We start from the raw sequence: 15,755 nt of genomic DNA, 5'->3' as shown, positions 1-15,755 counted from the left end.
TTAGAGTGGAAGACACCCAGATGCCCTGGGCTTCAGCTAACAAAGATAGTAAGAAGAGACTGCAAGAGTTTATGACTGTGGATTGGAAAAACCACTACCTGTGTATAGGTACACTGGTTCATCTTACTTGCTTACTTACTTGGTTACCCAAGATACAAATCTTTTCAGCAAACACAATACTTTAAAATCTGGAATTGGCCACTTTCACAAATACCTATGCCTCTATAAATTTTTTACTGTTTACTGTTGTCCTGGTTTCAGCTGGGAGAGAGTTAATTTTCTTCCTAGTAGCTGGTGTAGTGCTGTGGTCTGGCTTTAATCTGAGAACAATGCTGATAACACACCAATGTTTTAGTTGTTGCTCAGTAGTGCTTACTCTTACCAAGGACTTTGCAGTCTCTCATACTCTGCCACTGAGGAGGGGCACAAGAAATGGAAGCAAAGCCAGGACACCTGACCCAAACTAGGCAAAGGGGTATTCCATACCACAGAATGTCATGCCCAGTATATAAACTGGGAGAAGGTACCTGGAAGGGACCGATCGCTGCTCAGCGATGGGCAGTCAGTGAGCAATTGTACTTTGCATCACTTGCCTTTCTTGGGGTTTATTTTTCCTTTTCTGTTGTCTCCCTTTTTATTTCAATTATATAATAATAATTAAGTTTTATTATTAAACTGTTCTTATCTCAACCCACAGGTTTTACCTTTTTTTTTATTCTCCTTCCCAACCCACTGTCAGGGGGAATGTGGGGAGTTAGCAGCTGTGTGGTACTGAATTGCCATCTGGGGTTAAACAACGATAACTGTAATCTCTTAAACTGTGCTAATCTGTTAATCTGTTTTAAATTAATTTTCAAACATGTCAGGAAATTGTTTGGTAAAAAGAATACAAACAGATGGTAAACCGTTTCACTGCTGATAAATTTGGGGTTCACTGTTTGCCTTTGAAACAGAAGTGATGACAAGAGTGCCCTACTTGAGAGGATATTCTAGACTTGCTGATGTCATTTATACAAAGGACTAATGGTTTTCTGATTTATACCAGCATGAGAGTCTGCAAGTGGTACAGAGCAGCTTAATGCTGTTACAGAAGAAAAATGAGACATACATCTTTGCAATTTTCAGATTTGGAGAAGTGGATCAGGTCATCATTGTACATGTCCTGGGTATTGAGCAAGTCACTATATTCCTTCTGGCTCAGGTCTTCTGGGTTGATTCCGTTTGCCCTCAGAAATTCCTGGTAGGCCACACTGAATGCTTGACCTATGGACTGTGCAATCAGCTGTGCCTGTAGATGTCCCCAGAGAAAAGAAAAAGTTGAAACATTATGATGGTCTTGTCCACTGACACCTTCTATGTTACAATCACACTCTAAAATGGATCATCAACTTAATGAACCTGCAAAATGGATCATCAACTTACTGAACCTGCAAGTTACTGCAATCCAGCTTAAAAAATATTTGTGTTAAAAACTAATTTAAAATACCCACAGAATAGCAACACATTCACCTGTGCCATGAATCCAGCCTGCTAAACAATTACAAATGATAAATATAAATAAAGCTATCCTTTCACAGGCAAGAACTGCTAGTATAAATGTAAATGTACGCTTACTGTAGTCACTGTAGCTCACACCTACAATTCTTCCCACATATGCACCTCCCAGATGGCTCTCCCTTCTAGCAGAGGCAATGTCATTCTCTGGCAAGCCAGCAGTGAAAATTAAAATGTCTGCTAGAAAACATACATCCACATTTAAGAGGGTATTCCCTCCTTTTCTCACTCTCCTTTAAAACTATCATATCCATATTGATCCTACCTCAGTCTCAGATGAAAAAGGAAAACGGCAGCAACTGGTGACCTTGCAGTGACTGGAAATGGTCACACACATCTTCTCCACCATGCTACCTCCTTTAACCCCTTTCATCTATGTTTCTTGTTTCCCTCCCTCCAGCTCCCATGACTCTGCCAGCCCCCTTTCCCTTTCCCTCTCAACCTGTCCTCTGTGTGCACCCTCTAGCATTTGCAGGTTCCAATAGCTTTCTCGGCACCTAAAGCCACCGAATGCACCACTCACTACAGTGCACTGCTCCCATTGTGAGCTGCTCTAGATCTGCAGCAAGGGGAGAGAAACTGGGCACAAGGCAGACACAGGGAAAGCTCTGGGTCATGCAAGGTAGGGGAAACAATATGACAAGAGGGATGCTTCTCTTTGAGGTAGTGATCATAGTTTTTGTAAGAGACAGGTAATGGCCAGGACAGGAAAGCAGCAGTACTGCTGTGCATAACTGGAGCAATACATGCAGTAAGCACTGTGTGGTGCACAGAAGTTGGCCTCAATATATATTGAAACAGTCCCTTGAAGCACAGTGCTGGCTCTGGCAAAGGGTGGGAAAAAGAGAGGAGAGTTGCACAGTTGACAAGGCAAGCCTGGGGGAGTGCTGGTGGTAAATACTGCTCAGGCGTATTTTTTTTACAGGCTGCTAGCTGCATTTAAACTTCAGTTTGGTCCCCAGTGAATAAAAGTTTCCCAATTCGGAAATAAAAAGTTGATTGTATCTTAAAGCAACTCAAACTAGAACTGAACCTGCTGATGAGAGCAGCATGATGGCTAGTGCTGAAAAGGCCAGTACCTAGACCAGGTATTGTATATATATATATATATATATTTATATATATAAATGGTATTTTACCATTTCTCAGATCAACCCAGTTTTGACAGTGAGAACAAGACAGCAAGAAAATGAGAAAAATACAGATTCATAGCTCAGTAACCCAGGTGAGGAAACAAATGCAGACTTTAAATTCATACACATGTATCTTCTGTCCAGGAGAAGATAACTCCCATTTAGACACCCAGCATTTGGAAATATCACTAGGGTTCAGTTCTAAATAAGGTTGAAAATTTGGTGATGTGCCCCTCTTTCAAGCAGAGACACATTCTGGTCAACACCTGTTCAAGGGCTTACAGCTTTTATGTCAGCTACCGGGTAAATTCTTCTAAATATCCAACTGTCCCAGAAGAAGAAACAGTGACGATGATAAATACATGAATTTTATAATACAAACAGACTCACTCCACTGGATGCACAAGATCTTTGAAGCCATCTATCTGCTGCTAACAGGTGCTACAGTATTTACATTCTAATTCTTTCTTAGTCATTTGGGAATTTGGCATTAATTTTGCAAACTATTCGTGAACTATACCATGACTAAGAAGAGCTGATATAATCTCCTACCATTTCTCATGATATTTTCACATCATTGAGCACTGCTTTTATTGGAGCTACAGGCATGTCCTTTCCAATAGCCAGTGGCAGAGGGAGGATCACATCTGACACAAATACAATTGACCCAAACAAATTGTTTGGCAGTGATGTCAGCGACAAATCGTAGTATCAGTGATTCCCAAACGGAAATACAGATTCCGGCTAGCCAAAGTATTAACAGCAACCTAGGAAACAGATCCAGAAAGTCTAACCATAGTCAGACCACTGCTGGCTTAAATCATAGGTTTAAACTAACAATAGTGAGTGTGGCTTTAAATTAACATAGTAAAATACAGCAAATTGTTCTAACTCACTAATACGTAGAGGGAAAGGAATGTTTGGCTGATGAGGAAGGAACATCATGGGACTGATAACAACTAAGGAGACAGTAAATAATATCAAGGATGCTAGCCTTCAAGATAACAGTGGCACCCAGTGTGGAGAGAGACTGGAACAGAACAAAGAAAGGACATACCCTCTGCTAACTCAGCACTAGCACCTGTGAGCATGTGCAAGCACTGAGGCCATTCAGTAAACAGTGAGGAAGACTCTCTGCTATCACCAGAGACCCCCACTCAGCAAGAAAGCACACGCATAATTAGAATGCAAATATTATAATTAGTTCCTGGAAAAGCTATGAATATGTGTACGTATGATATATATATAGCCGCTGTTTGCAAGAAACGGGTGCCCTCACCCTTTCCTAGGAAAATAAGCACCTCTGATAGACTTACATTCTCACATGTACGATCTGAGCTAATATTTGTAAGCTGATGCAACTGGGCCCTCCTCTCATTGTTACTGGAAGGCATTAAAGGAACTTAAAACAGGGAACCATTTCTATGAGCACCAATTTTGTGAGTAAAATGTCAAGTCCAAACATGCAAACAGAAGGCAAGTTCCTCTGCTTAGATGAAATATTCGATTGCAGTTAAAGAACAAACAGGACCACTTTCAATGAACTTAAAGCCTACCAAAATGAGCTTACATTTCCACCCCTAGAAAATTACAAGACAAAGTGATTCCTTACATCCTCAGACTCAAAGACATGGCAAATCATTTTGTACTGCCTCTTTCCATCTTGGGAAGGGTGAGATGCTTCCACATTATCCTGGGAGTTAGACCGTGGCATTCGCCTACGAGCCATCAAAACAACTATATTTCCTATGTCTGCAATGTAAGAAATGGTCCGCAGGGGATGATCCATCATGGTTTCCTGAGGAATACAAAAAACAACATGAGCAGCCATTTCAACAAAGTTCTTATTGCTCACGCAGTATTATGAAAGAAAACAAATAGCAATGTAAGACCCCTGTTAAAGTGAAGTCTGTAATACCTGTCATACACGAAGATGCTGACAGAAAACAAGAGCTTCATTTTCCAGAAGTAAAACAAAGAGTAAACTTTACGAATGAAAGTTGTGTTTTCTACAGAAAAGCACATAAAGACCACAATAACAGAACCTCAATACATTGGGCATGTATGTACAAAGGCCTATGAGCTTCGTATTATCATAACCAAATATTTTGGGCTACTCTGAACACAATCAATACTCAGTGCACCATGGTTTGTGAAAAATGGGCTGACTGCAATTAGCTAACCTGCAAATTCTAATAATTTCTACACAGACACACCAGAGTAACTGTTCTTGAGCATGGATTTCTTACTAGGAAATCCTGGAAGGAAATACAAAAGCTAGCACTTTTTGAACGACAAATTTTGGCAGGTAGCTGAATGTCTATTTCAGTAGCCTACAACCACAATACTGACAAAGGTGTCTTTATCTATATACCTGTGTGTCTGCATTCAGTACTTTTATTCTCTGTGTAGAAATGAAGAGGTCCACTTCAGTCATGGGTTGAGATTCACCTTCTGGAGCCTGCAAGTAAATAGATTAGAGTCAAACACATTAGGAAATCAAATTACTGAGGATGTTAGCTCACAAACAGGGGTGCACTAAGACACAGTCACCAGAACAGCAATGCAAGATAAGAGTATAAGACTGCAAAAGCTAAACACAAAGATATGGAAACTATAAATATATATGATAGTCAATATTAGCTGGAAAAAATGTTAACCTCATAAAAGCTTCCCTGGTATTTTTCCTCATTCAGTAAAATTATATCTGACTGCAATATGAACTATATAAAGATTTCATAATAATAAAAATGATTCTCCCATTTTCTCCAACTATGAATCCCACTTTAAAGGAGTTTTTTCACACAGCCGAAAGGCCGAACACAAACTCTCGTCTGAGGAATTTCTACATGGCCTAACAGTGACTGACAAGACCAGTGGAAAAACCTGTACCACAGGTGGGTACAGTTTAGGCAATTCATAATGCAGTTCTGGTAAGAAGACATTCACAGTCAGAAAATATACTGTTCAAGCACTAACCCACTTTAGAAGTCATATTTTGTTAACAGGAAACAAACGCTTTAAAGTTTTTTTTTAAATTAGATTTGTTAAAACATACTTAAAAACTCCATAAATTAAATTTATTACTAGTATGAGTCAATTTCCACATATTACTGTATGTAAACACATAAACTTTTTTCTTTTTTGCATCCAGCAATTTGACACATCTGTCAATCAAACAAAGCACTCTTATAAAAAGATAAAATAAATTAAAAAAGACTTGATTTTAATCTAACATTTTACAAGTTAAAACCTTTGCCATGTCAGTCCTGCTTCTTCAGTATGCATTTTGGGTACTGCCTGTAACCATTTGATAAATCCAATCTTTACTCTATTTCTAACATGAAATGGCTAATGATAAGCAACAAAAAATGGCCAATCAGGCAACTGATTTCTGAAGAAATGTTAACTTGCATGGTGGCTCAGAAATAAATCTGAAAGAACCTTGCTGGATGCAGAAAATAAAAACACAAAATAAAAATAAAAGCAAAAACCTTCCCAGAAAACAAAAGAACAGGCATAACATCAAGCTGATGGAGTTTGTACTGCACCTTCTTCCTGCTTTTGGCTAATTTCTGGGCCATCTGCTTAGCATGGAACAAACAGAGACAGGAGAATAGTTAGAAAAGAACTTACAGAGACTCCAAGTCAAGCAGGAATCTGCATGCTTAACGCCAGGGCTCAGAGACTACTAGGTGTTCTAAATTAGTCCCTGCTTAGATTCATTTTCTCCTTTATTATTTTTTAAGAAAAAAAAAAAAAAATGAAAAAAAAAAAAATTCAAGTTTAGCACAGTTACTTTAAAACTGAAAAGAAACTGCACCAAAAGAATCAGGAAGACTACAAAAGGATGTTTTTTTTAAAGGAAAAAACCCAGAGCTTCCCTCATTTACAGCAGTGAAAGGCATGTTACTCTTTTTGAAGCAACATGGTTGTAAATGGTGAGAGAATAATCTTAACCATTACTATTACATCTGTTTCTAATCTAACAGATTAGAATTCTAAAATTAGAATCTAAGGACTTAGACTCAAGTTTCCTAATGCTCTCCTGCTTAAACAATCTTCAGAAAACAACCTCCCTAAAAGTACAATACCTTGTCCTAGAGAAACAAAATGGCAGAAGGTAAATTTCACCTCCATTTTCTCTTCCTTCTGTGCAAATATACCCATACAATGTTAGCACTGCATAGCTGGACAACAGGGTTTCCTGTGACACCCGCACAAAGGTATGTCCATACTACCACATTTTTTCAAGAAGGCAGTGGAGCATGTGCTTCATCTCCACAAACTCCTGAAAATAGATCTCTTGCCCTTAGGTAGTTTAACTGGATGTATCAACTCCTTGCAACAAACTGATTATTTATGTGCTACTCCTGTGGCAACAGTAATGACACAAATAAGCCCCATCTTTACAGTCTCCCAATAATTAATTCAACCCAAGGTAAACTGAACTTACAGACCTGCTTACTAAAGAAATGCAATACTCACTAGGCTGGCAGATACCCTTTTACTTCCAACGGTAACAGCCTCTTAGCTAATTAACTTATACTTGTGGTGGGAAGGAGGCTTACTATTACAGGCTTCACAGTGATTCACGGCTAGCTACTTTTCTGAAGAATAAACAGGAGGCCTGAATCACAAGGCATATCAAATGTTTTATACTGATGCTCACAACTTAAATCTGTCAGGTTTTGCCTAAATAAATCTGAAAGCAGCTACTGAAGCTTGAGATGGTGCTGCTTATTTACAATTACATTTTCACATTAGCTTTTAGTCACCTTTTTAAAACTAAGAAAATATTTTATAGCTTGGTGATTGCAAAATAATGCAAAAGCAATTAGAATTGCCTCATGCTGCAGGCTCTTCATTATATTGATATTAATTTACACTGCTACTCAGAAATAATATACTCATCTTGAATAACAGGTGCCTGCCATACACTGGGCAAGGGGGAGACACTCATGAGAAAAAGCATTTAAATCAAACTCTCCTTCAACCTTCAATGTTCCTCCACACCCAAACTTCACAGAGTGATTTGCCTCACAAAAGATGAAAAACACAGGCCAAAAAGAAGAAAAAGGGAGAAAAAAAATCCTTGAGCTAGAGGCTTACAATGCAGAGTCAAAGATTAATCGAAATATACTAATAATTCAATTTAATGAAATTCTGTTCTTGCAATGGAAGCATCTTATTATTTATGTTTTAAAAAATGATTTTAAATATTTAGTAACATTAAGATAATGAAATGGAATAACAAATTTTACAAAAATGTCAGAAAAGAAGTTTAGGCCCGTGGGAAAAAAAAACCAAATTAGTATAATTCTATGCAAGACACTTTATCAGACAAATCCGCTTTATCACCACATTATTTTGCTAATTTAGATCAAAAGACTCCTTCTATATTTTTAGAAAAAAAAAAAACCACAAAAGCCAGCCCAAAACTACCTGATCTAAACAAAGTATTTTTTTTGTGTGTGTTTTTTGTTTGTTCATTTGGTTGTTGTTGGGGTTTTTTTTAATATTCAGAGTTCAGGCTTTTTGTTCAAGGTAAATAAAATGTAATTATTTATCAAGTAGCAATTCCAAAACTACAAATTGTGAAGAACCAACAAGCTTCCATTTAGGTTACAAGGATGTCTTAAATATACTCAAGCCCATTTAACCTATACAAAAAATGTACTGCCACTCAGTGAACACCAAGATAACACTGAGCAAACAAAATGTGCAGAATATTAAACTATTTCCACATATGGGTATGATCTTTAATTACATTCAATAATTAAGTCAGTTGTTATCTAAAAATGTTCAAAACTCTCATACAGGTCAAATGTGCTGACAAAAAATAAAAATAAAAGTTAATCTTTAGTTCACATGTGAAATGTTACAACATAGATCAGCTGTGAATTGCAACCATGAACATCAGCTTTTTTGTGTTACAAGTATTACAGATGCATTCCAAGTAAAATGTAAAAAGAGATTTCTTTCTGTGCTATCTGAGAAAATAAATACGGTGAAATGCCTTTCCTAAAAGTTTCTCCCAGTGGAAATATGAAATAGCTACACCTGATGAGTGCCTTCAAAGCAGTGTATCTCTTTTAACTTAGTTGGACTTCACAGAGATGAAAACCCAAGCAAAAATACTCTTGTACTTTTAACTGATAGCTACTTATTTAAAGAAGCAGCATAAAGAATTGTTTTCAAAATCTGTTCATATTCTAAACGAATGAATATGTGGTCTGAAGGCTCTGCTAAAAGAAAGCATCATAGAGATTATTAAATTCAAAATATATTCATATGGAAGGTATGTGTACCCAGCGGGCCTTAAACAAAGCTTTCCCCCACCTTTTTAATACTCTTAACTTCAAGTCTGCAAAGTTTTTAAAGTTCATCCTTAGTAAATAACCTTTGTTTTCTTTAACTGCAGAGAAATGTTTCATATGCAACACCTAACACATTCTGTAAGCAAACATGAGTAGGGCACAAGTATCATTTTGTGAGCAGTATTTTACACACTGGGGCTAAAGGCTATCTTATCCAGTGACAAATATGGCAGCAAGAACTCACATCTGTCATAATGAATTTTTCAATATAAAAGTTTAGCTTTAATGGCAATAAGCAACAAAATCAGCCCAAACCAACCCCAAAAAAATCAAAGACCCTAAGGTACAGGGAGCTAAATTTGTATTGCCTGAGCTTCACCTGGAATCAGAGAAGCAGTGTACAATGGTATTGAGTGCCATGCAGTAAGCCAGTAATTTGCTGAAATACACTTACAGTTTAAGAAAATTATGCATACCAGCTAGGGTCTCACCTGATTAACAATGCAACTCCTTGGGCCTCCATCCCAAGACAAATTTACTACAACCAAGAATATGCATGCCTGCTGATTTTTATGGATGTATAAATTATGAGCTTTATGAGTAAAATGAGCTAAACAGATTTCTTCTTTTTTGGGGCACAGCAGTGCTGAGGCATAACAGAATCCTCAGAAAGAACTTTATTTTGTTAATGATTTTTAAAGAAATACAGTAAGCAGCAGGGAAAGATTCTACATTCTTCTACCTCCCGGGCCTGCTTTGAATCAATCCTGTTCCATTTTTCTCTAGTACATCCCTTCAATCTTTGTCTATTGCATACTCCCAGACAAGCTTTACCTCCTAGGTGCAAACTTCCTGCCCAGCCCCAGGTCTAACTCCTGATACCAGTTTCCCATGAGAGCTGATGCTAATCTTTTCTTCCAACCTCTTAGACCCTGCCTCACTGAAGCCCTTACTTCTCTCCTTTCTTTATCTTACCTTTAGTTTCCTGTGCATTCAAATCAGACATTTTTTCTACCATGCGGCCCAGGGTACTATTAGAGAGGTACAGCCTTACTTACACCCAGAGCAGTAAAGAAGCACAGTGTGTAAGGGGAAGTCTCCACTGTAGTTTTGTGAAGAACCTACCAAGACCTGCCAGAGTTGAGAAAGCTAAGTGAAAAGTCTTTTTAAAACATGTCACTGAATTCAGTCTCCGCAGAACGTGGATAAATGGCTCTTTTTCCAAAGGCCGTTATTGCTTAAGTTTGTGGAAACTTCTACAGAGAGAGCAGAAAGTGACTTATCTGTAAGAGAAAGGCTATATCCCTGCCTCCTCGAAAATGCTAGACGTCAGTGATTTTCAGAGAAAAGGTTACAAGAACTTATGTATTTGAACACCAACAAAGTTACAGTTTCTGGAAGCATCTCAACAGTTCTAGGTGGAGCTTCCCTCTCAAAGTTTCAAACACAGACCAAACTATACACCTGGCATGGAAAACATCTGAAGGAATAGTAAGAAGGATCAGCCAACTTAATAGACAGTGCTAATGGCCATGCTGGTAACATGCTGTCTCTCTTCCTCTCTTTTATACAACTGCACACAGAGTCTGAGTTGGAATCCAATATAAACTATACAAAAGAAGAACACACAGGTATTAAACTAAGGAAAACTTTCAGCTGAGATTGTGTTAGTTAGCTGGATTAGCAGAAGATGAAGCTGTGTGCGTACCATCCAGTCATGTATGGGTAGTGGCAATATTGGAGCATCTTCTACAGCCATGTAATACTCCATCCATACACTTTAATTTCAATGGACAAAACTAACATACCACATGCCAGGGCAAATTATATTTTTCCATAAATCTCTGCACCATCACAGGATTTCCTTTTCTTTCTAAATTGGCTCATAGCAATTATGTGATAGAGAAATTAGCATCCATAGCAGGGTCAAAAATAACTGCAGAAACTAACACACTACCAGTTCCATCAAGTGCCAAGCCAGAAGCAGCTGCAGTACTCATTAGTTATACCCTAAGCCTATTTTCCCTCAACACCCAAGTAATATATAACTTAGACCACCACTCACTTCCGATTCTGGCTTAGCATACACAGCACAAGTATTACTGTAGGAATTAAAACTATTTGGTAACTTTTCCTTATCAATCCTGTTCCAAAAGCAGCATTAAATACGTGATTTATTTTTGCAGAAAGAAAGATGAGGCACTTAACCTTCTGAAACTCCAGATAACCTCATATGAAAAAAATACTGCATACATAATAATTTTATATCCACAACCTTAAAGTACCCGTATGAAAAGCCGCAGGAATTATTCCTCACCTTGATCCTGCTGACAGCTTCCTGAGCTTGCATCATTCTCACATTCTTGGAGGGAGTTTTATCAGAAAGCAGTTGAGTTGAGCCAAGGTAATTGGCAGCAAAAATGATTCCATCGATTAAGTCTTCAGGATCACAAGGTCCAGGAACTGTAACACAGGAAAGCAGTCACTGAAGAAAATCATGCTGAACCACAGCAAACCAGTAGCACTCCGACAACTTGAGCTTGTACCTGACGGCTGCAAATCCTCCCTAAAATACTTCAGTTTAGCATGATGACATAGCAAACAGTACTTTCAAAGGTACAAAATACCAACCAAATGCTCACAACATCCGTGGTGGGTTGACCTTTGCTGGATGCCAGGTACCCACCAAAGCTGCTCTATCATTCCCCCTCTTCCACTAGACAGGGAAGAACAATATAATGAAAGGCTTGTGGGTTGAGATGACAGGGAGTGATCATTCACCATTTACTGTCACAGGGAAAACAGACTTGACTTGGGGAAATTATTACCAGTCAAATCAGAATAGGCTAACATGAAATAAAACCAAATCATAAGAATATTGTCCCCTGACATGTCCCTTCTTCCTGGGCTCAACTTCACTCCCCAGGTTTCTACCTCCTCCCCTCCAGTGGTGCAGGGAATGGGGGTTGAAGTCAGTTCACCACTTCATCACATGTTGTCTCTGCTGCTCTTTCCTTCTCAGAGGAGGACTCCTCACACTCTCGCCTGCTCCAGCATGGCGTCTCACTCACAGGAGACAGTCCTCCATCAACTTCGTCAACATGAGTCCTTCCCATTGTATGCAGTTCTTCACAAACTGCTCCATCATGGATCCCTTCCATAGGGTGCAGCAGACCATTAGGAACAGACTAGCGCCAGCATGGGTACCCCACGAGGTTACAAGTCCTGCCACCAAACCTGCTCCTTGGGCTCCTCTCTCCATGCATCCACAGGTCCTGTCAGGAGCCTGCTCCAGCTCTCCATGTGGTCACAGTCTACTTCAGGCATCACCTGGTCCAGCGTAGGGTCCTCCATGGGCTGCACGTGAAATCTGCTCCACTATGGATCTTCATGGGCTGCAGGGGCACAGCCTCACCATGGTCTACACTGCAGGCTGTAGGGGAATCTCTGCTCCAGTACCTGAAGCACCTCCTCCCCTCCTGCACTGATCCTCGTATCTACAGAGCTGATTCTCTCACATGTTCTCACTCCTCTCCCTGACTGCAATTACTGTTGTACAGTTCCCGCACCCCCCTTCTTAAATATGCTATCCAAGAGGTGCTTCCACCGTCACCGATGGGCTTAGCCTTGGCCAGCAGTGGGTCCATCTTGCAGGTGGCTGGCATTGGCTCTGCTGGACATGAGGAAGCTTCTAGCTGCTTCCAACAGAAGCCATCCCTGTAGTCCCCCTGCTACTAAAATCTGGCCATGTAAACATCATGTCTCCAACAAAAGCTATAATTGTTAATGCAGCCTGTTTCTCAGACTAGCTCATTCTTTTGTGAGCAGGGATCACCCTGGAGCAATATCTCTGTGAGCTTTCACTGTTACAAAGGGACATACACAGTTACTCAGTTCACCCCTCATCCACCAAAACCAGGCTTGCAATTCTAAGATCGACAGTCAGAAACAGAAAGAGGAAGGGTGCAATTTAGTAACAGCCACCAGCCACTTACTCACTTGCGCATTAGCTGCAGTTAGTACAACAGGCAGAGCAAACTCCCAGGGACGCTTTACAGGTACAACACATCTCTCCTTACCTGAGAAGACTGATTGCTCAATTAAGCAAAGCACTTTTATGCCATAGACCTTTAAGAATCACTCAGTCTCAACAAGGACACTGAGGTATAGAGTTAAATTATAATGTTGGTAAACAGAGAGCATGATGGCAAAACAACTCTCTTAGTTCCACAGTTTCTTAATTATCTGACTCCCATCAACTTTAGTGGAAAGTTAGAGGGCGATGAAGTGCTCAGTGCCTAACAGTGCAAATCCTTACAGAGCAGAATTTATGATCTGTAAGTGTTCTGAAGTTTGGCAATTATATCTAAAAATTGTATATGTAAAAATGTTTTATTTTGACTCTTTGTTACATGTTAAAATTGTCATGATCCAATAGGGAGGTTGGTTAACTGAAGAAGCTTCTAGTTTTCTCAAAAGTAAGGAAAAAACAGTTGATGTTTGGAACAAGTGAAAATGCAAATAATGTTAAAAGACTGCTAATGGTAAAAATGCCACATTTTATCATCAAAAAAACCAAACGCTTAAGATTTGCCTTTTATTACTCTAAGAAGAAAGCAAAATACTCTACAATATCCGAATGGAGTTTTTATTTGTTCAAGCGTCATCTTCAGATATAAGAAGTTGGGGCTTAAAGTTTAATACTACTCAGAATGCCAATTTTGTTCTAATTATAAAAGAAGAGATTAATGATCCCTCAAAATAAGCAGGGGCCCCAAAGAAATGCAAGTCATTATTAAGACTAAAACAACAAAAGAAAGAACTGGAGATAAATATCACACTGATAAATATGCATCCAGAAGGAGGTGTATAAATCTTACAAGCAAGCTTGTCTCCTTTATGGTTTCTTTAAATCTTAAAGTTTAGGACTAGTAATTTTAAGATGCTCATCTCCAGTGTGCAGAATTTGTTCAGATACTATGTATCTGGAAAACTCTCAAAATTAACAAGTCTCTTCCAAGTACATGACACAAAGAAATGGGTTTTTTTGCCTTAGAGAAATTCACATATCTGGAAGAACTATATATACGCACACTCCTCCAGTCCTGAAACCACACAGCATTTTAAGTGTTGGTATTTTTTACTCTATATGTCAAGGCCTTTTCACCACTTCCACCCCTTCACTATAAAGGGTACAAACCCCTTTACAGTATGATTTCTGACCAAAACACAAAATCCATTAATATGGACAAAGGCGTAGATAAAGATCCCAGAAGGAAGAGTATGAAAACCAAAAAAAGGTATGTGCTGTATTTTCATCAGAGTTGAACACACAGACAGCACTGCTTTTTGAAAGACCTCTCCATTTATTACCTCTGACAATGAAATTATCTGAATGAAAGTATAGGATAGGTGCTAGAAGTTTTTCTTGTACTGCTAGTGCATAAAAATGGAAATATTTTCTTTTGTAAGGAATTTTGCATTGGATCAATATCTAAGAAAATTTTAGTTTAGAATGTTATTTTTCTTTTTAAGGGGGGAAGATTATTTAAGATAGCCCTTGATAGACAAGGCTATCACTAGCAGATGAATTTCAGTTTTAAGAAAGATCCTTCATTGCTGCAAAATTCCAAAGCTCAGGTAGTTTCAAGATAATATACAAAATCTACATTAGTTGACATTCCGGCCACAGATTCCAAAGTATGCAGTTTATACACTGATGTCTAAGCAAGTGACTAATTAGTAGTCTAAAGAGAACTATCACATAATGACTTAGCCACAGCACACTGCAAAGCAATCCAAGGACTTCCAAGACAGCCTAAATGATATATAGTATCAACCGCATTTCTGGCATTTCATGAAGCATATGATGAAATGCTTGATTGGAACTATCACTGCCAGGGATAAAAAAAGGCAAATGAAACTTCAAATTTTCTCCTTCTGTCATGCTCTCATAACAAAATAACTGGGTTTTACAGCATGCAGTCTTCCTGTATACTCAAAATGCAGACTCATTCTCCTGGGTTCAGCTATAGCAGTCATTTTTTTCTTTCTTAGTAGCTGATGCAGTGCTGTGTTTTTGACTTTCAGCCTGGGAACAGTGCTGATAACACCGACGTTTTTAGTTGTTGCTAGGTAATGTTTACTCTGACCAAGGACTTTCTGAGTCTCATGCTCTGCCAGGGAGGAAGGGAAGCCAGGAGGAAGCAGAGACAGGACACCTGACCCAAACTATATTCCACACCACAGCATGTCATGCCTAGTATACAAACTGGGGGCAGTTACCTGAAAGGGCTAGACCACTGCTTGGGTCGGGCTGGGTATCGGTCAGCAGGTGGTGAGTGGTTGTATTCTCTTCTCTTGTTATTTCCTTTATCATTATTATTATTGGTGGTAGCAGTAGTAGTTTTGTGTTATACCTTAGTTACTGGACTGTTGTTATCTCAACCCATGGGAGTTACATTCTTTCAAATCTCCTCTCCACCCCTCCAGGAGTGGGGGGAGGAAGTGGAGAGGAGTGAGCGAGCAGCTGTGTGGTTCTGTTACCGGCTGGGCTCAAACCACAACTCTGGTAAAAAACTTAACATTGTTCTGAATAAATTAAGCACTTGTACAAATGCAACCTTAACCCTAAGATAGTAAGTACTATTTAACTGGAGGACAATTAGCTGTAAAGAAGCACTTGCAGGCCTGCCAATTAATCCAATTAACCAATTCTGGATTAATCAATCAGTGCTGGAAAGAGCAC

The 15,755-nt window shown here is 38.9% G+C and overlaps 1 protein-coding gene across 2 annotated transcripts in view; it reads right to left on the bottom strand.

The window, feature by feature from the left end:
- APBA1 (amyloid beta precursor protein binding family A member 1) overlaps window positions 1-15,755 on the bottom strand; it is a gene marked incomplete at both ends in the record, with an annotated part of 36,445 nt that overhangs the window by 5,902 nt on the left and 14,788 nt on the right. The window contains 5 exons of one of the 2 annotated variants that reach the window (XM_080637166.1): window positions 1,109-1,288; window positions 4,300-4,485; window positions 5,062-5,148; window positions 6,239-6,271; window positions 11,325-11,470. In XM_080637166.1, the coding sequence (XP_080493292.1) occupies window positions 1,109-1,288; window positions 4,300-4,485; window positions 5,062-5,148; window positions 6,239-6,271; window positions 11,325-11,470 (632 nt within the window). The remainder of the gene's footprint in view (window positions 1-1,108; window positions 1,289-4,299; window positions 4,486-5,061; window positions 5,149-6,238; window positions 6,272-11,324; window positions 11,471-15,755) is intronic. The other variant, XM_080637167.1, reaches the window with a different exon arrangement.

This window comes from Psittacula echo, assembly GCF_963264785.1.
Source record: "Psittacula echo genome assembly, chromosome: Z".
Lineage (NCBI taxonomy): Eukaryota > Metazoa > Chordata > Aves > Psittaciformes > Psittacidae > Psittacula > Psittacula echo.
The sequence above is the reverse complement of the archived record's forward strand: the minus strand, read 5'-3'. Positions and strand labels throughout refer to the sequence as shown.